The sequence below is a fragment of the Nyctereutes procyonoides genome, unplaced genomic scaffold, assembly GCF_905146905.1.
Source record: "Nyctereutes procyonoides isolate TBG_1078 unplaced genomic scaffold, NYPRO_anot_genome, whole genome shotgun sequence".
In the NCBI taxonomy this organism is placed as follows: Eukaryota; Metazoa; Chordata; class Mammalia; order Carnivora; family Canidae; genus Nyctereutes; species Nyctereutes procyonoides.
In genome coordinates this window covers 35301926-35326739 of record NW_026575046.1, presented here as the reverse complement: position 1 = coordinate 35326739, position 24814 = coordinate 35301926, and the positions used below count along the sequence as shown (strand labels likewise).

General features: G+C 45.1%; 2 protein-coding genes across 5 annotated transcripts in view; one reads left to right on the top strand and one right to left on the bottom strand.

The window, feature by feature from the left end:
* CYFIP2 (cytoplasmic FMR1 interacting protein 2) overlaps positions 1-24814 on the bottom strand; it is a 124364-nt gene that overhangs the window by 29280 nt on the left and 70270 nt on the right. For 3 of the 4 annotated variants that reach the window (XM_055325158.1, XM_055325159.1, XM_055325160.1), the window contains exons 24-26: positions 9673-9816; positions 8260-8350; positions 6821-6951 (exon numbers count right to left, since the gene is read on the bottom strand). In XM_055325158.1, coding sequence (XP_055181133.1) covers positions 6821-6951; positions 8260-8350; positions 9673-9816 — 366 coding nt within the window. Of the gene's footprint in view, positions 1-2617; positions 2851-6820; positions 6952-8259; positions 8351-9672; positions 9817-24814 lie in introns of those variants that run through there. The other variant, XM_055325161.1, reaches the window with a different exon arrangement.
* Positions 19876-24731, top strand: FNDC9 (fibronectin type III domain containing 9). The gene is made up of 2 exons (XM_055325163.1): positions 19876-20123; positions 22154-24731. The coding sequence occupies exon 2, from the start codon at positions 22161-22163 to the stop codon at positions 22872-22874; it is 714 nt and encodes a 237-aa protein (XP_055181138.1). The 5' UTR covers positions 19876-20123; positions 22154-22160; the 3' UTR covers positions 22875-24731.

Sequence of the window (24814 nt, the reverse complement as noted above, 5' to 3'; positions counted from 1 at the left end):
CATTTAACAGTGTGTTAATATACAGGACGGCTTAGTTTCTTTCTTAATTTTTGAGTAAGTAAAGAGTTAAAAGCTATGAGATCATCCTGCCTACCCCCTGGACAGCTAACCTATGCTGCAGACTGAATGTGTTGACTGTGAAGGGTGCCATTAGGGAAGGGATCATGTCCAATGACCTCTGAGTCCTGGAGTCCCACACACTGCCTGGCCCATGGGGGTATGTCTACAGAAGCTGTGATTCTCATCTGTCAGACCATGTTTGCTAGGTACCTGACATGGTGATGAAGCGAGCAGGTTTGTTTTTCAGATTGGGACATATGTAAAAGAATGTAAAATACTTAAACACTATAAAGACTTGGATACCTGGGTGGCAAAGTCAGTTGAGTGTTTGACTCATGGTTTTGGCTCAGGTTGTGATCTCATAGGTCATGAGATCGAGCCCCTAGTTGGGCTCTGCACTCAGCAGGGAGTCAGCATGAGATTCTCTCTCCCTCTCCCTCTTCCCTCCCTCCCACTCTCACTCTCTTTCTCTCTCAAATTAATAAATCTTAAAGACTGAAACAAAAACAAAAAAGAAACTATAAAACAGGGATTTTTTATGTAGAGGACAGGGATTACTATGAGTTGAGGTGACCCCTTTCCACAAAGCCTGGCTCATTGTTCACTTATTGTACCACTGGGCTCTGAGTCTGGGTTGGAAGATACACTGTTTGCAGATGGGCCAAGAGGTACTGCTTAGTTGTGCCTGGGTGTAGGATGTACCTCCTGAGTAGCTAGAGGGATGTTTTGTCAGGGTGATGGGAAAAATTACCCTAAATCCAGGATAGGTGGGAATATGGAGCAAAGGTCTGAGATGGACACTAAAGGGTGGGCTTTTGCTTCTTTACTTCCCATGCATCAAGATGGTCTACATTTGTTATATGTGTGAATACTTCCTCTTAAGGAAAAGGAAGCAAAAATATTTATTGCACTAAAGCCAAACAATAATTTAGAGTGTAAAATAAAAAATGGGAGACCCCCTACCTCCTGCTCCCATCACATCCCACACAGGTAACCACTCTTCCTATCTCGGTGAATGTTACTTTTATAACTAAACAAAGTAAAAATCTGTGAAAAAATTATTAATATGCTGGAAAATAAAGACATCTGCAAGGATATACTTTGGAATGTGAACAGTGGCTATCTTAGCGTGGCAATGTGGTTTTTGTTTTCTTTTTTCTGTGTCTCTGGATTTTCCAGCCATGACTTTCTTTCAGTTATGCAATAAGAAAAACAAAATTAAAGGAAAGGACTATAAAATGGAAGCAGGAGATAGAAGGGTCAGACATGGAGCTGGAACTAAAACAAAAACAAAAACCAACAACGCAATTTGCAAGGCTCTGTAGAGCAGCCCTCTGTCCCTGAGTATGCTAACTCAAAGGATCTTGGGTTCTCACCCCAACTCCCGCACTAGCTGTAACCCTGGGAAAGTCATCTCCCTCTAGGGGCCTTGGCTTCCTAGCTGCAAAATGTGGGATTGCACTAGATCAGTGGTTCTCAACGGGGGAGGTTTTGTCCTCTACAGGAATAATAGGCAATATCTGGAGACTTTTTTGGTTGTCACAACTGGGGACGGTGCTACTAACATCTAGAGAGAAGGCAGAGTCCAGGGGTGCTGCTCAACATCTTACAATGCACAGGACAGGTCCCGAGAGCAAAGGGTTATCTGGCCCAAACTTCCAGCAGTGCCAAGGTGGTGAAACCTGCCCTGGATGGCATTTGGTTCTGTGCATTTAGACCCGGACTCTCCTCGCCTCCTGTACGAGAAGCGATGGTTTCATGGCTGCCCAGACTCTGACTGTGGCCCATCCAACTCTAAGGAGGACAGGAGAAATAAACATCAGGGCCCAGGGCAGGGAACACTCTAAAGTCCTGGATGGAAGGTCCTGCCATAAAAGGCAGACACGCAGACAGACAAGCTGTCTTCCTCCCAGGGATGGGCCCTTGCTCGCTCATGTGAACAAACAGGGCCCTCTTCTGGTGTGTGTCGGCATAACGAACAATGGGCTGATGGTTCCAAAACTATGCAAAATTTGAGCAAAAACTTGGCGACTGTGGAATATTTCCCTGATGACCATCTTATGATTTCTCAGGGTAGGAGATGCTAGAGGAAATACTAGTTGTTAATAAGAGAATTTCCTTTAAAAAACATAACAGAACTTATAAATAGATACCTGACAAATGCTGATTCATTTCAGACTAGACTCAACAAATATTTAAGAGGCTACCACGGCTAGACCCTTTGTGTGCACGCTTGATCAGTGACGCACACGGCCCCACCACCGCAGAGTGGGGAGAAGAAGGTCTCTTCCCTGGGACAACCAGGGAAGAAAGGAAACTGGATTTCTACCTCCCACTAGATACACACAGCAATTCCAAGTGGAGAACAGACTTAAAGGTCTGTTAAGCCTCAAAATGCTAAACTGTAAAACACTTAGAAGAGAACACATCTTCATGACTTTAGATAGGAAAGTTATTTTTTTAAAAAAAGTTATTTTTTTAAACAAGCTACAAAAGCACCAACCACAGACAGGGAAAGAATGATAAATACATCAAGTCTCAAGAACTTCTGTTTATCAAAACACACACCACAGAAATATACTGATGATTCATGTATCCACATTATATCAATAATATGTATGGATAAATAAGGAAAAGATGACCTGATTTTAAAACAGGCAAAAATATCGAACAGCCTTTCACAAAAGAGGCTGTCCAAATGGCAGTGCCGTCTGGAAAGGGGCCCAGCATCCGTGGTCATCATGGAAATCAAAACGATAACGAGATATCATGACGCATCCACCAGAATGGCTATGAGGAAAAGACAGACAAAGACAGTGTTCGTGAGGATGTGAAGAAATGAAGACTCTTCTACACTGCTGAATGAGTGAACAAATTGGCACAATCACTTTGTAAAACTGTTCGGTATTATCTATCCACACATTGAGAGCCATTTTACCACACGGTAAGTAAATCTAATAAAAATGAGAGCATAGATCCACCAAAAGAAATGTATAAGAACATTCATGGCATCTTCATTCATAATAGCATCACTCTGTAAACACCCACCCACAGTAACATGAATGATTCAATTATTCCATACAGTGGCGATACTGCATATTCCATGTATTACTCTATTTATGTTAGACCTTAATTAAAAACACCAAGCAAACAACCTGATTGACAGATATAGAGGTTCCTATACTAACACGCACCTTGAATTTTGAGAAGTATTTGCAAGCACCTAACCTAAAGAGAATTAAAAAAAATACCTTTGAAAAGGTAATCAATCTTTTCAATTTATATTCCCTCTACCTACAAATTAATGATCTATTAATAATCTCAGTTTTAAAACAAAAAGGCAAGTCACAGAAGGATAGGTATTTGTAGCAAAAATTGCAATACGGAACCTACAACGAGGGACTCTGCAAATCTATTAGAGAAAGACAACACGAGATAAATGGGCAGAAGACTTCTTATTTGTACTTTCCAGTTTTTCTGTTATTATTAACCTGTAATTATTATGTCCCACTATTTTTTGAATTAATTTTCAGTTCAAACATAATGCATGAAAATACTTTCCCTGCAAAATATTAGACATTCCAGATAAAATGAAAGCTACTGTCGACCCCCGATTCTAGTTTCTTCTCCAATACCTAGAGAAAATGAACTATCTGGTATCCTTGGTATCCTTTTTTTCCCCCTAGATCTTTGTTTTCAATACAGTGTTATTTTTGTGGTTTTATTTTTAGTTTATTTTATACATATGGCATCATAATGTGTTTTGTCCTGCAATTTGTTCTTTTTTCACTTAGTAATCTTTCAACATTTTCTATGTGGGTATATACAAAGCTACTTGAGCATCTTGTCCTTTCTCACTGCTTCAGAGTCCTCCATAAGAACAGATGTAGCACTGTTTAAATAGTCCTTCCTCTGTGGATGGCCATTAAAGCCCCTCCATTCATTCCTTCCTTCTTCCCTTCCTTTCTTTTTTTGCTATTAGTACCCCTCTTTAATTAGAATGGTCTAGATGTCATGCCTCATTCTAACTCAAAAAGCATCGTCTTGGCTTGTGGATCTCCCCAGTTGTCAACTGAAACCATGGTGCACAGCTTTGTGGAGCCCTGCTCCTCGCTATGTTGGCCTCTGCCGGGACTGGAATCAGTGCTGAGAACCCCTGCTCTCCTTCTTCCACCTTTGCTGTTGATGGGCTGAGTCCTCCCGAGAGGACCCTCTCTGGTTCCTGTTTCCTCATGTGTGAATAGAGGGAGCGGAACATAAACCATTAAGGCCTCTGTCAGCGCTGAAGGTCTTTGGTCCTGAGCATCCTCTTGTCTTCATTGATATATGCAAGTGACCACCCTGGCAGGTGTGCCTGGGAAAAAAATTTTCCTTTCCTTGTAGCCCCCTCAATAAATAGTCCACTTCTTGGGGTTTGTGCAGGAGAAGCTTAACTGGTGCTCTCAGCTCTCGGGTCACAGCTCCTTATGAAAGAAGGTGCTCACAGGAGACATGCAGGCACCAAAATTTCTGGGGCCAACCCTCCCCCACCTCCACTCGTTCCGGTGCCCCTGGAGCCTCTCCTCGTATCCTGCAGCCTTGAACAGAGCAGTGTTTCCTACCCATCTTGTTCCTGTGACTTCGGAAGGCTAAGTTGCCATGGCAACTCAGGCCACTGAACCATGTTCAAAACCTGTTACCATAAAGAGGAACACTTAGCTGTCTCGAGAGTCTATTTAAAGGGGAACAGAGAGGCAATTACTCCTTATGGAGGGAAAGCGAAACTGTGTGCATTTCTGAGTCTTTCCGTGGGGGCAGGGTCCGAGAGAGCAGATGGGACATGCCCCTTGTAGAGGTGGGGACCGTGGGCAGGCAGTGAACCTGCTCACTCATACGGACAACGAGAAGCAGGACTCTCTGGGGTTCTTATTCTGAGCATCTCCTCTTGCTTCACCTCCTCCCCTCTCCATGTGCCTCCTGCCTCCAGGATGACCCCTGGCCTGTGCAGCTGCACACAGCCTCAGTCTGCTTAGGGTTGGTGCCTCTCCCAAGGCTGAAAGGGCCTTTCACAGAAGTCAAATCCAACCCCTTCACTCTCCACCTCAGGAAACTCCAAAGGCTACCTGTCCAGCATGCGGCTAACCTGCCCAGGACTGCGGCTACCCACCTAGGACCCTGGCTACCTGCCCAGGATGGGGCTACCTGCCCAGGACCACAGCTACCTGCTGCTCCCTCCTCAGCTACTAGCTTGTTCCCTTTGCCTCTCTGCTCCAGTTCATTCCAGGGTTCTTTCCCCTTGTTTATTTTTTAAAGATTTTATTCATTCATGAGAGACACAGAGAGAGAGGCAGAGACACAGGCAGAGGGAGAAGCAGGCTCCATGCAGGGAGCCCGATGTGGGACTCAATCCCAGAACCTCGGGATCACACCCTGAGCCAAAGGCAGACGCTCAACCACTGAGCCACCCAGGTGTCCCATTCTTTCCCTTTCTTAAAGATACCCAGTTCCACTATCCCCAAAATCAGCTTGTCCCTCCCGACACTCATCACTCTATCCTATTTTCCTTTTTATTCATTTACAGCATGTACTGCCCTCAGTATGCCCAGTCTTTGCTTGTTTACTTCTCCAGTCATCTGCCTCTCTGGAGTAAGAATGGTAATAATTTGTCTCCCTTACCCGAGGCCATTCACCCATAACCTAAAGCTGCAGTAGTCAACAGGCGGGTGCTCAATCCCCTTGTGCTGGATGAGTTCATGGATGCTGAAAGATCTTCCCACTGCCTCCTGAGGATTATGCCTCTCCCTATCCTTCTAGTGTTCCCCTGCTCCCCTGCACAGTTAACCCATGGCTGGAGGGCTGTGGAACCCCCACATGGAGGGGAAAAGGCAGCAGAGAGCATTGGGGAGAACGAGGGGAAGGCAGCCTCTGGGACTCAGGCAGGAGGGAGGTGAGGCCAGATGAGCAGTGGGGCAGCTAAAGGGTGCGCTGGGTCTGTGTGGGCCTGGGAGGTGGGAGTATGGCGAGGCAAGCCTCTGCCCATCATGATAACCATGACCAGTTATTTAGTTTTTTACTGTATGTGCTTTCCAAGCTTTGCCTCCTTTCAGCCTCTAAACTACCCTGTGGGTTAGAATGGCTGCTTCATAATAAATGAAGAGAGCACTGTATGCTCTTCCCTCACCGTGGACTGTCACTCCTGGTTCTTCACCAGATCAATCCCTGGTCATTCTCCCGGTCACGTCCTCAGGGAAGTCCTCCCTCTCCCCCAGCACCACACTAGGTACTGTTTAATGTTCCCACGAAACCATGCACGCCCCCCTTATAGCACTTGCTGTAACGTAAACACAGCATTTCTGTGTAAATACTTATTCAATATAAATCTCCCTGCTACTTACTGTCCAGGACCTGAGGCCGGGACTGGCCACGGCTATGTCCCCCAGTGCAGTGCCTGGCCTGTGGCGGCAAGCAGTTATTGTTTAATGAGTGGATGGAATACTAAGCTTCGATGGGTGGCCAAGATCCTGCAGCTAGTAAAGGTGGGGCTGGGACAGGAACCCAGGTCCTGGCTTTAGAGAGAATGCCTGTGTTCCTTCCAGGGTTCAAATGGTCGGAGCTGTTGAAGGCAGAATGGAGATGCAGTGCGTACCCAGTGCTGGAAGAGCATGAGTCTATGCTGCAGGGCCTCTGGGCAGGATGCAGTAGAAGGGCCTCAAGTATCTGGCTGGGGCAGGGGTCCCTTCCAGCCTGGAGATGCTCCAATTGCTTTGGGCTCACGACTCACCAGAGCTTGCTCTATGAGCAGGCAAAACAGGATGGCATTGCCCACCTCCCTCAGGCTCTGGAACACGTCTGTCTTGAGCTCTGCATACTCAATGATGTCCTTCAGCTGGTGGTGAAAGAACTCCAGGATTCCTGGGGGATGAAGGCAGAGTTAGTGGGGAAACTGACCCTGCTCAGCCAGGATTATGGGAACTACTGACTGAGCAACAGTCCCAGATCTGAGCGGGAGAGTGAAAAACCAAGCCCACATCTCTCTCTATGTGGGCCAGGGGTGAGAGTTCTTTCAGGGCTCAGTACTACAGAAAGCTCAGGAGGCTGGCCAAATCCTTTTTTGGAATAAAACAAACGTATACAAATACAGTATCCCTGGATCTCTCCTAGTCCCTCCAAAAAGTTGTCTGAATTCTTGATAATGCCAGGAATGAACATTTATAAGCATTAGGCATTGTGCTAAGCACTTTTCTACAGCTTTTCACTTAATACTCATAACAATCGGGGATCCCTGGGTGGCGCAGCGGTTTGGCGCCTGCCTTTGGCCCAGGGCGCGATCCTGGAGACCCCGGATCGAATCCCACGTTGGGCTCCCGGTGCATGGAGCCTGCTTCTCCCTCTGCCTATGTCTCTGCCTCTTTCTCTCTCTCTGTGTGACTATCATAAAATAAATAAAAATTAAAAAAAATACTCATAACAATATCATGAACTGGGCACTATTACTCTTATTTTCATATAAGGCTCAGAGAGGGTAAGTGGCATGCCCACAGTCACACAGCTGGAAAGTGGGCAGCTGGGATTGAAAACCAGAGCTTTTGAGTGCAAGCCCCTTTTCTTCTGAATCACACATACTCAACACCTGACAGCTTGATTTTTAGGAAAAAACACCAGGTTCCAAACTCATAGCCCCCATCTTTTCCCATTCTTCAGTCCCCAGATTCAGTCTCTGAGCCATTCATTCTTAGGGAAGGAAAGAATGATTTCTCTGCCCAGAGGCAGAGTGGCAAAAACTCCTGTTTCCTGACTCACCTTGGAAATGTCACTTATACCACCACCTGCAACGCCTTATACTACCGCCTACCACAAATGGGCAGAGGGAGGAAGGGATCCTAGAGGTGCTAAGTTAGAAAAGACATTTACAAGCAACCTCACAAATGCTCTCACAACTGCTATCTTCCCTAGCTCCCCAGTAGGCCTGTGAGGCATTCCAACATGCATCCTTTACCTTCCCTGGGCAAAATGGTACTATTGCCCAGAGGGATTAAAAATGGGTCAAGGCTACCTAGCTAGCAGTGGAGGTAGGACACAGACCCAGTGCTGGGCCAGCTTGTTGGCATGTTAGGGAAGCCAACATTCCTGGGGAGATGGTGGGGCCCTGCCGCCCACCATGGGATGGGCCTAGATTATCTTCTTATCACCACCCTCTGCCTCCTGGGCCCCATTGCCCACCTGGAGAGCCATATTCATGTCGGGGTAAGCGGCATATCTTGGGCATCACCTCGATCAGTGTTTTCACGTACTGGAGAATGGTTCCTTGGAGCTGACAAAAGAAAAGAGCAGCATGATTGAACGATCCACCGTTGCTATATATGTACATCTCTGGACTAAATAATGGGCTACTGAGGTACACAGGGTTCTGCTGCGGCCTGTGGGCAAGTGTCATAGACTGAATGTTTGTGCCCCCTCCCAATTCATATACTGAAACCCCACCCCACAATGTGCTGGTGTGGAGATGGGGCCTCTGGGAGGTAATTACATCATGAGAATAGAGCCTCCTGATGGGATTCCTGCCCTTGCAAGAAGAGACAAGAGAGGTGAGGACACAGGGAGAAGGCAGGCATCTGTACCCCTCATCCACTCCATGCTGGCACTGTGATCTTGGACTGTCAGCTTCCAGGACTATGAAAAAATCAACATTTGTTGCGAAGCCACCCAGTATGTGGTATTTTGTTAGAGCAGCCTGAGCTGCATGAGACAGTGAAGCACTGTTCCTTGGGAGGAGAGAGTAGGTCCCCTCCTAAAGGTGGTGCACGGCCCCATTCTCAGAAAAATACATATACAGAAAAATGGGCCTTTATGAGACAGAAAGGGAGCTGTCTCAGTAGCACTCCAGGCTGTACAGACTTTCAAAAGGGCAATTTCTAGGCATGGGGTCTTTCCAGGGGCTGACTGCTTCCAGAAGATCCAGGGCTGAAATGTCATGGGCCAAGGGGCTGTGGAGACTGAGACACATTAGCCAAATTTAAACACAGAAAATACATAGCACATTTATCCCTCCTGTGTCCGAGGCAGACACCCATAATCCATTACATTACTTCAGAGGCCTGGAGTTAGCAGGTGAATGCTGTTTCCTATTTCTGGCAAGGTTATTCATTATTTCGTTTACTTCTTTTTTGTCAACTCCACATTTCAGGAAAATCTGGTTTAAATGTTTCAGCTTTGCTTCAGCAGTGTCATGGAGAACTAAATAAAGGTTCAGATGATCATACTTGGGATGGATATAGAATTCTCTTGAGGCCAGCGCAGTATTTGCAAGTGTTGAGCAGTAAACCCCAAGGGAAGAAGCATGGTGATTGATTAGAGATGTCTGCCGTGAGCACAGGGTAGGGAAATGGTGGCACATATGTCATGGATTTGTGATGCTCTAATTAGAAAACCCTGCACAGGAGGAGAGTATGAGCAGTAATTAGTAGGCCCTAAAGGTAAAAAAGTGAGAGGCAAAGCCCCAAGATCAGAAGTACACAGAAATGTTACAGAGCTTTAGGTAGGAGGAACCCAGGCATAAGGGCCCAGGATTTCTAGGGTGATTCCTCTGCACAGAGCTCAAGGCATGACCCAGGCCTCACTGAGGCCCTTCCTTACCAAGCTCTTGACAATCTTCAGCAGTTCCTCCATGACCACTGCGATGCCCTGGTAACCCAGGAGTCTGCAGATGGTCTTGAAGTGGGGGGGCCCCACAAAGTTCCTATAGGAGCTGTAGATGTGGCTGTAGGCAATGTTGAGAGGCTGGAAAACAGAGGTTGTGGCAAAATAAGAGACAGGGAGGTAAGTGGGTGCCGGCATGAGTCCTGGTGGGGGGACGAAAGCCTGATATCTGCAATCTCTCACTGGGAACCCCTGTGAATATGTTTGCAAGAAGACGGTCACTGAGAGAGGTGTGGCCAGTGACCGCAGGATGGCGCGAAAGCCACTCCATGAACAGCAGTTCCCCAGCAGAAGAGGAGAAAGAGCTTCCAGGCAAGTATCTTTTTTACAGGCACTCCTGCCACCCACAAAACAGGACTTTGACAAATTGAGGCATGGGGTGGTGGTAAAACAGATGATTCTGTTTTTTCTAGAGACATCTTTGTTACTAGAAACTGGCTGGAAGAACCATGTGGGAACTCAGTAGCTGACTTAATACTGTCTCCTACTGTTCCTTGTCTCCATTTATTACAGGGCAGGGTCCCAAGAACGCACAGGCCTGGGAGTCAGGAGACCTGTGCTGAGTGCATGCGAATCACCAATGCTCTTCTGAGCCTCAGTTTCTTCATCTGTGAAATGAGGGTGTTGGATTAAATCAGGGGTTTCATAACCTTTCAAGTAGCAGTCCAAACAAAAGGGGTCATGGAAGCTGCTATGTGAAACAGACAAGAGCAGTTGCTCCATTTGGCTGCTCTTTGGGGGCCACCACCATTGTCCTCTAGACTCCATGAGACACCTTCACTGATTTCGTGGAATTTGCTTAAGATATTTTTCTGTCTGGGAATATGTGACTAAAATATAGGGCCCCAATTTGGTCTCACTCAGTCAGTGAGACGGTAAAGTTATGGTTGACTTCATTTTTGAAATGCTGCTATTTATGGAAGACCTCATGCCAGGCTTTGTGAAGCCCTCCATGTGTGTACTCGTTCAATCCTCACAACAAACACATGCATACAGACAATTCCTGGCCCCATTTCGCAGATGAGGGGACTGAGGTTCAGGGTGTTAAGTAGCTTGCTCAAGGTCACACAGTCCTTAGGTAACTGAGCCCTGACCTGAATCCAGAGAGGTCTGATTCCAAAGCCCACGTTCTTCCCCTCTATATGTAATGGTGAACTTCGGAGGCTGAATTCTATTAGAAACCATATCCAGTTTTTTAGATAAGGTGTCACTTCAAAACTTAGTTCTGACTATAGTATCCTATCTGGAATTGTAAAAGTCTTCTACATGGAACATGCAAATATGTAAAGACCACAGCTGATATTTTATTAGCTGAAATTTTCTATTAGTTGGCTAATTAGAAATTCTATTAAATAGGAACTGTAATGATGCTTTTGGAGGACTGTAAGGTTCTCAACTCCCTTTGGAGCCATTGAAGGAAGACTTAATTATGTTCAGTCTAGGCTTTGCAGTAAGTATGTTCTACTATATATGAATTCTAAACTTTACGAAAAAAGCATCACATTTATAGTACTCTCTAATAACACGGATACATGAAGAACAAAATTAGAGGACCCACTAATAAGAATTTGTGAGGAGTCAGAATACCCCTGCATCCAGCAGGTTGAATATTAGCTCATTTGGTAAGGTAATGCCTACATATGGTAAGGCTTGGAATGTGAGGAGCAGTACTCTGCACTCAACACTGATGGGCTGTCACAGTAAATTCTACTTGACCTAAGGGAGGGATGTCTTTATGCAGTTACTAGAGATTTCTAAATGTTATGAGGCAGGAAAGGCTTATGTCGGGCAGGAAATACGTAAGATTGAAAACATGATGTTTGCCGAAGTCAATGTTCAAGAAATCATGGAAGTATACGTATGGATTGTTGAGTTTGATTTAGCCAATCATGAAACCAGGCTGGGCCATATAATTTTCTGTATATGAAAGTGAACTGTTTTAGTGTCTCTGGAATAGTCCACCTATCAAACAGGGCTGGGACAGGGTGAGGTGAGGGAGATGCTCACATTCTCCTAAGTGAGTGCATTTTAGCTCTGGTCCTGTTATCAAAGCCCTATTCTGTACTCTCAAAATTCATTTGTTGAAATCCTAACCCCTGTTGTGATGGTATTAAGAGTGGGACCTTTGGGAGGTAATTAAAGTCATGATGATGGAATCCTCATGAATGGGATTAGTGCCCTTGTAAGAAGACAAACGAAGACTTGTTCTTTTTTTCCTCTACCATTTGGGATACAGCGAGAAGGTTCTCTGCAGAACATCAAATGGGTCCATGCCAGATGCTTGATCTGCCAACACCATGGGTTCAGACTTCCCAGCCTCTAGGCAATATATAAATGTTGTTTAAGCTACCCAATCTATGATATTCCTGTTATAGTAGCCTGAACTGATTGAGACTGCATCTTACTGTATGTGATTATAACTCAGTATAAAAGTTAAAAAACCTACTGGGGGGGATCCCTGGGTGGCGCAGCGGTTTGGTGCCTGCCTTTGGCCCAGGGCGCGATCCTGGAGACCCGGGATCGAATCCCACGTCGGGCTCCCGGTGCATGGAGCCTGCTTCTCCCTCTGCCTATGTCTCTGCCTTGTCTCTGCCTCTCTCTCTCTCTGTGTGACTATCATAAATAAATAATTAAAAAAAAAAAAAAAACCTACTGGGCTATACCATAGCCTAATTTACTTCCCAACATTTATTTTCAAAGATTAAAGAACAAAACCATGATTTGGATTTTCTCCTGAAAAGGGCTGCAGCTCAAGCCCGCACGGGAACAAGAGAATGATGACCTGGCTGTGCTAAGGGCATGTGACAGAGCTTACTGACTTGTAGAACTACCTTCTCATCTCCCCACCCACACCAGGCACTCTGGACTTCTTCTCTGAACCCCCAATAAAGCTGTGAGCATTTCTCCTTCATCCATTCTCAAATATCCTATGAAAGGAATTTCTGAGCAACAGGGAGCTTTCAAATGGATATCCCTGAAGGATACAAAAGCAATCAACTACATTTCTTTCTTTCTTTTTTTTTGGACATTTTTGTCTTGCTTTGATTCTAGGGGATGGATCTGGGGTGGGTATGCCTGAGTTTAAATCCTAGGTCCACAAATTTACTAACTAGGTGATTCTGAGCAAAGTACTTAAAGCTCTCTAGGCCATGGTTTCTCCTAAGATAATAAGATGAACTGCAATAGGGTTGTTGGAAGTTTATTTATTTATTTTTATTTATTATTGTTATTTTAAGTAGGCTCCATGCCCAGCATCGGCATGAATTCATGACCCTGACATTAAGACCAGAGCAGAGATTAAGAGTTAGATGCTTAAACCAATTGAGCCACCCAGGCGCCCCTGGCTGTTGGAAGTTTAAATGAGATAACATACATAAAACACTATGCGTGGGGCCTGGCACACTGGAAGCACTCGCTCCAATAACCACCATTAATATTACTTTGATAATTTGCTAAGTAAAGACTAAAACAATACCACTTCTTGGTCAAATGTCCTGCAGCAGCTCTGGCTACAGTCACGATTCTCTGAATGTGGGGAGGGGAGTGCACATGTTGGATACATTTTTATAAAACCCACCGTATGTCTCATGTGGGGGTGTGACAGAGGTCACAGTTGGACTAGCTGATAGAACACATCAAAAAAGCAGATTCTGCTCAATACTGATTATGTTATAAAATGGTGTCCAACATCAGACTGTGTTGGGTAGAGGCCCTCACAGCTATAAGCGCCCCAGTGGAGGCTGAGAAACAGTGTTGCTAGAAGGGAGATCTCCCTGCACTCATTGGACAGATGTGCTTACTCTCCCTGCAGAGCGTTCTGCTACAGGGCTGTCTTCCTGGGCACTTCTCCAAGGCAGTCTTAACCTTCGCTCCTACCCAAGTACCAGGTTTCCCTTCACACTCATGGCAAGTGCAAATTAAAATATGTTCAGGTAGATGGAAACTGTTCAGTAGCTTCCCCAGTTCTAGGCAGAGAAGGAGAATAATTTTGGGATTATTTTACCACACACAGCAGTGTAAAGAATTCCTCTCACAGACCGGGTAGTGCACATAAGAGGCCCCTTGTTGCCATTCCTGTATCATCAGTCTTGGATCCTGGTCTAGACCAAAAATTTAGGCCTCAGTTGATGGCCCAAGCTCAGGAAGGATCAGTGTGAAATGAGCAGAATTCAAGTCCTCCTAAGTGAATAAGCTCCCCTTACTCCCCTCACCCCCAAAATACACCACACCCATGCAAGAGGAAACACACACACACACACACACATGCATGCTGCAAAGTGCATGCACACACACCCCCGGAGGGCACCCATCTGACCTGCTGGCTCAATAGGAGGCTGGGCCCTATTGAGAAAATGTGGGAATATGGGAGCCTGGCCATTTTCTGAGGTTTAGCAAAGAAAAACAGGAAGGCAATATGACTTAAGACATCGGAAACTTGCTACACATCTCTTATACTAAACCAATCCTGCTGACTCAGGTAACAGTCAACTGGCCTGCCTTAGAAACTAATTATGTACCCTATTTAAGATATCTCACTTAAAATCAAGCTTGTTTCAAACCACACTGCACAAAATAGCTAACTTTATGAGATCTCAATAAACAATCCGGATTCAGAAATTAGAACCATATTCTTAATATATATATATATATATATACTGTTTTTTTTTTTTTTTTTTTTTTTTTAAGGCAGGGCAGTATTTTAAGGAGAGAAAATAAAGTGAGTTTTATCTGGCAGATTCTGGGCCCTGTAATATTATTTTACGGACTTAAAAAAAACCGTGGTAATATATGCATAACATAAAAGTTACTATTTTTTATCATTTTTAAGCATTGCATATGGACTTTTAAGTCCTAAGGCCTCTACTCTAACAGTAAACACAGCCAGCCCCTCTAAACTATGAGGCCTATTTATCTGGCAAACTGAATTTGCAAGCAATTTGCATCTCTGCTTTCTGGAATCACAATCCCTGTTTTTCAGAGATTTCAAGAGGTATTAAATGGTTTCTAATTTCCTATGTTAGTTACAATTTCTCTAATGTTCCTTGAGCAACCAGAATCCCATCAGCCCAGGGACACAAACATGGCTCCCTAATTCAAGTTGAATTCAGGCTGCAGTTCAACTCTCTGAAATCCCCGCAAGGTAAGAGAGATTGAGAGATGAATAAAACTGCAATGCAGTCTTTGTTAGGAGAGCCTACTGGCTAAAATGGGTTAAAGGACTGATAAATCCTGAGTTACAGGTTCAAGGGCATCAGTAGGGCTTGCTGACATTCCTGTCTGTCCCTTCTTGATATGTAGAGAGCTGTAGGTTAGGTCTCCAACATCTGGGTTCCATTTGGGCTTCTCAGCTCAGAGGTTGAAAAATCCAAGGGAGTTGCTGTAGAGACCTCAAGAATTGATGCTCCACTCTTTCTTGTCTCATGAATAAAGACAAGAGGAGAAAAGGAACCAGACTTCCCATTCAGCAGTATGATACCCGTGCTGTAATACTCAGAGATGCTAAAATTTTTGGAAGAAACCAATGTCAACCCTTTTTAAATAACCTGTACTCATATGATGATACACAAGTGGATAACGCTTCTCTGCTTGTGAATAATTCTTTCATAACTACCCAGGCATATTGGTTTTCTGTGGCAGCTACAACAAATGACCACAAATCTGGTAAACCAGAAGAAATATATTCTCTCATAGTTCTACAATCATAACCCAAAATCAGTTTGACTGAGCTAAGATCAAGGCGTCAATGAGGCCACACCTCCTCCAGAGGCCTGAGGGAAGAATGGATATTTTGCCTCTTCCAGCTTCTGGAGGCTGTCAGCATTCCTGTATTGTGGCCAGCTCCCACCCATCTCCAGAGATTTGGGTTCTTCCTCTATATGTATGCAACTTCCCTCTGCCTCCCTCTTAAAAGAACACTTGTGATAACATTTAGGACCCATCCCGTTAATCTTCTCATCTCTTGGTCCTTCACTTACTCACATCTACAAAGCCCCTTTTTTTCAAATAAAGTAGTATTTCCCTGTTATAGGATTAGGACCTGGTATCTCGGTGGGGGGTGGTCATTACCAATCTCCTACATCAGGTAAGGCAAGGTACAATCACCCCCATTTAGTAGAGGAGGAAGCTAAATGAAGTGAAACACAGGATGGTATTTCACCATGTGTTTAGCAATTGCCAAAATAACAAAATTCTTCACAACTAGTGGATCAGTAATGTTGTATAGCTGGGGAGTGGTGCCATGCAGACCTGGGAGCAGGGGTGGCCACAGCAAAGCCAGTGACACTGCTGGTGACGTTGTCAGTGGGGCTGACGCAGACTCACCTGGGCAAGCCACGGTGGGAGGTGCTGGTAGCAAGGGATGGATGCAGAGGAGATGTACTCAGCTAGATGCAGCAGAGCACTGGGCCCTAGATCTTACGGATGGTGATTTCATGCAGAAAGCATTTCAAGAGTATGATAAATTTCCCTGAGGAAATTTCCCTGAGGTCAAATCATGGGGCATCATTTAGCTAGTGATGACCACACAAACACAAGGTCCCACCAGCAATTTCTAGAGACTAAAAAGTTACTGGGACATTACTGGCATAATTTAAGGGCTGATTTGTGTGATAACCTATGTCATCTGGAAGGCAGTTTTATGATCGATTCTATAGAATTCACTTTACTGGGATCCCTGGGTATCTCAGCGGTTTAGCACCTGCCTTCGGCCCAAGGCCTGATCCTGGAGACCTGGGATCGAGTCCCACATCGGGCTCCTTGCATGGAGCCTGCTTCTCCCTCTGCCTGTGTCTCTGCCTCTCAATCTGTGTGACTATCATGGATAAATAAATAAAATCTTTTTAAAAAAAAAGAACTCACTTTACTTAGAGAATAACACATTTAAAATTTAGGCTCATAGACTAATTTCAATGACTGGACCAGTTGTGAAATGCTTTTGTTTTGTTTTGTTTTTACATGTAGTATCACCTCTAACCCTCTTGGTCAGGGGTACATGGACTCTAGACTCACGAGCAGGGAGAGGAAACAGTCGCTGAATGTGCTTCTTCAGATGTATTTGATGGTTTCCCTGCTTCTGGTGGCTGCATCCAGGTGGTTGGATGTTCTCTTTGAGGTCTTTTAGTTCCTTGTCTGTTCCCGTCATTCTGGAATCCACTGAACTGTGAAGTCCTGTCTCTACTTCTCCAGAGAAGCGGAGCAAAGGTAAGTGTTCCTGTTGACTACTGTGAACCGAGGAGGAGTAGTACATCAGGGAGGCAGTCCAGGAGTCCCAGCTCTAGGGACTACCGACCAGGAGATGGCACAGCTTGGCCAAACCTCGCTTCATGATGATGGTCAAGTTAACTAACCCCTGTAAACCTCAGTTCCTCCTTTTGCACAATGGTAGTAAGAAGTTGACCTCAAAGACTTGTTGCCTTGATAAAGTGACAAAGCACATGTAAAATGCACCAAAACATTCTCAGTGGTTATTTCTGAGTTGTACAGGTTTGAATGTTGCCTTTGGGCTTTTCTGTATTCTTTAATTTATGTACAATGAGCATACTGTTATTATTATTATTTTTTAATAAAGCTGTTTCAAGAAAGAACAAAAAGCAAGGAAGGAAGCATCATGTAGGGTGCAAACCTTGCTCATTACAGCCCCTGGATCAAGCTACAGTCAACTCAGGAGATGGCTCTGGCCCACTGACCCTTTCTTCTAAAGAAGAGCAGCTGTTCCCAGGCCCAGCTCTTACAGAGATAGGCTCATCTCATGCCCCAACACTAGAAGACAGGGATTCTTGATACTCCCTTCTTATAAGAAGGGATCTGTCAAGGCTACATAGGCAGGATTTGAACCCAGCCTTGGGTTTTAGGGCCTGCACTCTGAACAACTACCTTCTCCTGGGTGCCAGTCAGCTCTGGGAATGCCCCGGGAATGGTCTCACCTTGTCCCTCTGCTGCCACCTTCAGGAACGGCACAGGGACCTCACTCTGGCTGATTTCCTCTGGCTGTAATCTACTAACGATGTGAGCCAATCAGAGCCCTCCTGGGCTGCCAACTGAAGAGGCTATGACTTGGACTTAGATGGACTTGGACTTGGATGCAGGCAGGAGGGTCCTCCCTGAAGGTGGAAAAAGTGTGGGTTTGGCTGAGATGGGATCTCCTGAGGGAAGTTCCCCCAGAAGATCTCATGCCCTGAGGGCTGCCCTGGCTCCTCCGGGTGCAGCCAGGGGACGGTGAGGGCCCAAAAGGGGCAGGACGCATCCAGGACTGCAAGTTGGGGACTGGTTTCCACTCCTGGCTTTGTCACTAATCAGTCATATGGCCTGAGGAATGCCATCCTTCCTCTCAGGCTCTGTGAAACAGGAAGGCTTCTAGGCCCCACTCACATTCTCTCAGTGTCTCAGCTTCTCAAATAAAGAGCTTGGTGTTAAAATTGGCATCTAGGAGCATTAAAAATAAATTCCCATTTTCTGTGGCAAAGGCTTGAGTTCTATCCTGTCACTCCACAGGCCTCCTAAGTCTGGTATTTTTATTTCTCTCAAAATAACCTTTTCAAAAGGTACCTGCAAACTACCACACTGGCCTTTCTGGGGAGAGGACACTTTCATGTTCTGCAGGGAGTCGCCATTAGCACACATTACAGCAGAGTTTAGACAGGCCCCTGGGAAGACCTAATGCCATAGGAAAGCCACAGAGCAAGTGTCTCATCAAGGGATATCCTGAGACTCCAAGACTCACAGAGACCCTTGGCCAGGGGAGGGTCTGTGACTCACCAGGAAACTCTACATAACTTTTTGATTATCACTCATGTGAATCACAAGGAGACTTCCATGGGTTCACCTCAATACTTTGGCCAGGAACCAAGAAGAGAAAAAAACCTGACTTTTAAAAGCACATAATTTGTGTAAAATAATTCAGATCTAAATCTGTCTGGGCTGGAGCTGCTACAACAAATCTCCACACGCTTGGTCAAGGCTTAAGATGACAGAACTTCATTCTCTTTATATTTCAGACATGCTCTGTGATTTGCCCCAGTAGAGGGATGGCAACAAATTCTTTCAAGGTTGAGGGGACCTGAAAGGGGTGGAATCTCAGAGGCAGATATACCTTTGTGGGAAATGGAAGCAGAATCAGGATTCTTCAAAGGAAAGGAACTTGGGGGATCATCCAATCCAGGAAGAGTAAAAAGTTTCCATTTCTGGTGTCAGTGCCAAGTGATGGATTGGTAAGCAGTTTCTTGGGATGCTTATGTTTCTGAGACCAGCTGGAAGGGGTGCCCGTATCAGTTTTCCAAAGCCATTGTAACAAATTAGCACAAATATGGTGTCTTCATATTGTACTATCTCACAGTTCTGGAGGCTGGAGGCCTGAACTCAAGGTGCTGGCAGGGCCACTCTCCCTCTGAGTGCTCTAAGGGAGACTCCTTCTTGGCATCTTCCAGCTCTGGGTGGTGCCTGGTTCTCCTTAGTTATGACAGCATCCTTCCAACCTCTGCCTCTGTCTTTACATGACTTCTTCTTTTTGTGTCCCTCTGCATGTAAATCTCCCTCTCCTTTCTCTTATAAAGATACCAGTCATTGGATTTAGGGCTCCACTTAAATCTAGGATGATGTCATTTCAAGATCCTTAACTAATTAAGTCTATAAAGACCCTAATTCCGAGTAAGGTCACACTCTGAGGTTCTGGGTAGTCCAGAATTTTGGTGGGACACTCAAATCAACCCAGCACAAATGCTGTGATGGTTCAGCAAGCCTGACCTGGGTGGTACTCCTGCTTTCCATCTGCCATCTCCATCTAGCCCAAGTCTGTAGCTTTACAGATGATGGAATTGAGGCCCAGAGGATAAAAAGCTCTTGACCACTGTCATGTGACTAGAAAATGCCACAGGAGATAAAAATGAAGAAAGAAGATGATGTAGAGGTGGGATGGCTTGGGATAAAATTACTATTTTAATTGTAGGATAACTGAGAAGGGCGTCTTTGCATTTGGCCATTGTCCAAAGAGGGTCTAGACGGGGCAAAAAATGATCACCAGCCAATTAGAGAGAAAATTTGGCAGCCTTGGAAGAATCAGTCCCATTCTGAGGATCGGTTTGCCGGAGACTGTTTGCCTTTTTTTGGCCAAAGGAATGAGAGCTCCTCTCAGTGGGCAAAAGCCTTTCCAGACTGGTCCCTGAAAGCATCGTGCGTACAGATGCCTGCTGGTTGCCATGGTGAATGATGCTGATCTGAAGAAATGAATAATGTGAGCGTTGGGGGCGACAGTGGGATTACTCAGACAGTGGCGAGAGAGGCATCAAGGAGAGCCCAGAGCAGAGGAGGCGAGAAGGCTCCATTCCTTCAGCTTTGGTCCACTCTGTCTCTGCCTCTGCAGACTGCGTTCTAACCAGACCCACCGCGAGCATCAGGTAAGGGACATACATGGCTCTTCTTGGAAATGGAAATGGTTTTTCCTTTCACACTCTTCTTGGAGGAGGGCCAGGCAATGGTAATATGAATAGCTAAAAATAGGGGGAATTTAGAAACAGAAGCAGAGAAAGAAAAGCAAATAAGGAAGCTTGATCTGGTCCCAAAAGCTGAGGATGCTGCTACAGTGTCTTGCCAGAAAGCTCTTAAAAATGTCTGCTGTAGAGAACTCAGTCTGCAGAGCCAGTCAGCAGCAGATGCATAGCAAACAGAACAAAAAATTCATGACAATAAAACGGGATTCCTGATCACCCCTGATGGAAGGGTTGTACAAAGGCCATTGCCTCTTATTATAAGTAATGAATTAAACTCTTTTCATTGTGGTCAGAAGCGTTTACAAGGATGTGTGGGGTGGTGTGGGTGGGGGAGGTCATGAGAAAGGACAATGACGAAGGGAACGTAAAGGTCTCCTTTGCAATGACCTTCCCGGGAGGGATCTGAGCACACCTGTCTTGTCTCTTTTATTATTCACTATGTTTCTGGGAAGAAATTTCCAACCAAACAGAAGGGAACTATTCCCCTTCCTGAACATGTCAGTTCACTGTCATCCTTAGAGAAGAAAAACCAGGATTGAAAAATCGCTCAGTGCATCTCTCTGCAACCCACCTCCTCTAGGAACACAGGCATGAAAATAGAAGGTCAGAGGGAAGCAGGAAGGGGAGAGAGCAGCTTGTGATAGAAATCAGTTTGGCTTCACATCCAATTCAGGTTCAGATCTGGTTGATGGGTTTTTACTGGGTCATTAAAATCTAAAACGAAGGCTTCTGTATTTCACATGAGACAGGAAGGGCAGGGAACAGGGCTGGGTGAGACCCGTATGTGAACATACACAGGTTGAATGAATATGGCTGTCCCTGAATTTTAAATCAGGGGAAATTCACTGGAGAGGAAGTTCTCTGTCTCTCAAAGAGATAGCATTTAAGAGAAACTAAAAAGCTTGAAGATGGTGCTCTCTTATCAAAGCAGGAGGGCTGGTAGTCTAAAGAGGGCTAATTTGATTTGTGGAAAAACAGCAACTAGGTCTTAGTACCAGCACCTCATTTTGCAATAATGTTCTGTAACTAAACCCAGAAGCCTTGCATTTGGAAATCTAGCAGTTAAGTGGCTTTGAGTCTACTTACTAGCCAAGTGACCTCAGATTGCTCATCTGTAAAATGGGGATCTAGCTCAGAGGGTGTGAAGATTAAAGGGAATGTATTACAGTATGTGAGCATCTAGCATGACACATACGAGATGTGACACAGCCACCACTCACTAACTGCTGTTGATTAGTATCATTATTAACACTCATAGTACCAGAGACATTAAATAGTAGCAGTTATGCCGGCATTAGGAGCTGACTGTCTTTACCTATACAACTGATTTTCTGGGTACCTTTGGCTTTGAACAAACAAACAGAGAAACAAAACATGAGCAGAGGCTTTGGGGAGAAATCAGCTGCCAAGAAGTGATGACGCGAATCTCCTCTTTCATGGGCAACAGAACCGGGAGGCTAAAAAGCAGTGGGCAGAATGTTCTAGATGGCTGAGCACTTGGAGCAGAAGCAGAAGGTCCAGAAGGGATACTGTAGGGGATATAATTGTCTGACTTGGAGGGAACAGAGCTGTGGTGACTAATATGGGCATGTGGTCTGATTTCTTTTACTGCCTTTCTTCGTTTTTTAAAGGGTTGGAAACAATGTTGTACCTAAAGGATCTGAGCTAGGGCAGGATGAACCTGGGGGATATGGGCGCACCTTTCTCAGGCCTGAAGGCCACAGGCTTTGATATGAGACAGCCCCGATTTGAACTTTTGTTCTGCTATTTCTTAGCTACGCCTTTGCTGAGTAATGTAACCTCTTGACCTCCACTTCTTTGTAAAACAGGGGCAATGTCAGTCCCCATCTGGAATGTTCACTAAATCGTGGTTATGAATATTGCAACTAAATACTTAAACAAGGGGATGTCATTTTTCACTTTGATTCTGGTTCTAGAATCAGGATGAACATCGAGGTTGGGAACGTTTCTTATACAGGAGCCATCATTTCCTGGTCATCCTCAGAGCCCTGCTTGGAGGACTATTACCATATTATGTACAGGCCCAACTGGAACAGCATCTTCTCCGGCTATCTTCGCTACAGCTTCCATCACGAGGAGAAAGTGCCTCGAACAATCAGCTCTGTGGTGCTGGAACACCTCGCCCCTTCTACGCTCTACTTCCTGTGTATCAGCTGCAAGAAGGCTGCCTTCCCCTATAGGCACTACTGCACCATGTTCCATACCCTGGATAAGAGCCCACTGGCTGCTGGAAGTTCCCTTGTAGACCCCCAAATCTCCCTGTGGGTGTTGATGGCCATTCTGCTGGCTTGCTTCACAGCCGTCTTAGCTTTCATTTGCCTCCAGTTCTGGTGCATCCGTTGTCATGAGCCTCGATGGTCCTACAGAGCCGGCCACATGGAGGAAGCCAATGGGTTGGTGCGATGGCCAGAGGAGGCCCCGGCTCTTGGTCAGAGAGAGGAAGACCTGCAGGGGCTCCCCCTGGTGGAAATGCCACGCAAGAACTCCGGAGCTGAAGCCGAACCAGAAGCTGAAGGTGAAGCCGACCAGGATGATGCAGCTGACGAGGACGCGGCCAATCAGGATGTCCCTGATGTGGGTGCCTTACTGAGGGGCGGTGGTGATCATCCTGCCATACTGCCTCATTTTAGGGAGTGAGAGGTAGTATGGAGGAGGCAACCTATACTGTGTAGCTTAAAGCCCTCCATATAGTAGATCTTTGGTAAAAATGTGTCTCTAGACTACTCATTGGCTTCCCCTCAACTGTCTGTGCTCTTGTGGATCACACTGGTTGGATGAATGTCCTGTGACAAAGCTTCTCAAGCTAAAAAGCATATACCCCCAGGGTATGCCAAAGGAGAAACATGGCATCTCTTAGGAGTGTCCATTTAGGGGAGCCCAGTTAGGAACTAAAAACATTACTTTAACGTTAAGACAAACATGAATATATTATGGCAAAGAAAGCAAAATTTGCATGGCTTAATAAAATACAATACTTGGAGGAAACTTTTGAGTTGAAGATGGGCTCTGCAGGTTATGCTTCCAATCAGCTGAGGCAGATGTCTAGTCTCCTCTGCTCTTGGGGAAGGGGGTTATTTTGGAAACGTTGAGAAGCCTTGCTCTAGAGTGTTTTCCAGCTTTCAGGCAACCACATACCACCTCATACCCCACCTCCATTTTGTTTAAACCATAGACTATCTTTACTATTATTAACAATATTTTTCTTTAAATGGACTCATTTTTAAAACTTAAACTTACTTTAAAAGATAGGCTTATATGACTCCATAAATTAAAACCAGCACCTTCCTGCTCTAAGTATTAGCGACATAGGAATAAATATAATAAAAACAAAATCATATTAAGTTTGACTTAGATCCTATTGCTTACTAAAAACTCTGAACTTAAGGTCTGCTCTCTTAGCTTTGACAAAAAGGAAAATGGGAAAGCAGAAGGTATTGAAGGCATATTAGCATCAATGTAAAAATGTGTCTTTCTCCAATTATAATTACAAGGCTTGAAAGAGATTTGAAAGGGAGGTGTTGTTCTTACTTTGTGAGTCAGTGTTTTTCAGTGACACATCTGTGAATTATTCAAAATGCTGGCTCTGAGTGTCCTGTGATTTGAGAAAGTTGCCTTGAGCAGACTGGTTGTCCTACCAGAGGACACCTGCACTGTCCCAGCATCAACCTAAGACCTTCTAAGCCCAGCATTAGGCCCAAGTGATGGGAGCTCACTGATTCACACTTCCCAATCTTGGGCTCCTCAACCTTTTCTCATATGTATTCAGTCAGTTCTTCTTCAAAGTGTATCTGTGCTTACTTTTTGAAAATCGGGTCAAAGGTGGCCATTTCTAGTCCATCACAAAGAAAAATGTTGGTTTTGTTATTGTTGGCAAGTTTTACTCTTGCAGTGGCATTCTTCCCTTTCAAACCTACAGGGTAAGAAAGGCATCTCCTATATACATCACATGTTGGTGAGACTTTGTGAACACTGCCCCCGTCCCCACCATGGGTGTAGAAATTTGTGGAGGGTAATGATGTCTGCTTTAATCTCTGATATATCCCTAGCATGCAGAATCTAGCCCAATGTCTGGCCTACTGTGGGCACTTAATAAATGTCTGTTTAATGAATGACAAAGGACTGAAAGTCTAGAACAGGGCTCCCTCTGGGAGGCCTGGTTAGTGTCAGGATGTGTATTATGAACAAAGCAGCAAAGTGATGGGAGATGACCTGCTTCTTGACTCTAGCTCCAAAAATCTGGGATTTCTTTCAAAACTCCACCTTCCCAATTGCTTCCTGTCTGCAAATTCCTCACCTTTCTGGAACCCAAATCCCAGAATCACAGGACCATATTGCAGTGAATCAACTGAGCAACAGGAGACAGGATGAAGACGAGAAGCCCCACATACCTACTTTTCCGCTCACCTCAGTGAAGTTGCCCCCAAATAATTCCCACCCAGGAACCACTCCCCTACCAGGTCTGCACTCACCCTCACCCTTGCTAGTTGTGCACAAATAAAGATGAATATACTCGCAGTTGTTTCTGCCTGGATCTCTCTGCTGCCTCTCTAATCTCCATACCATTTTACTTTTCTGAT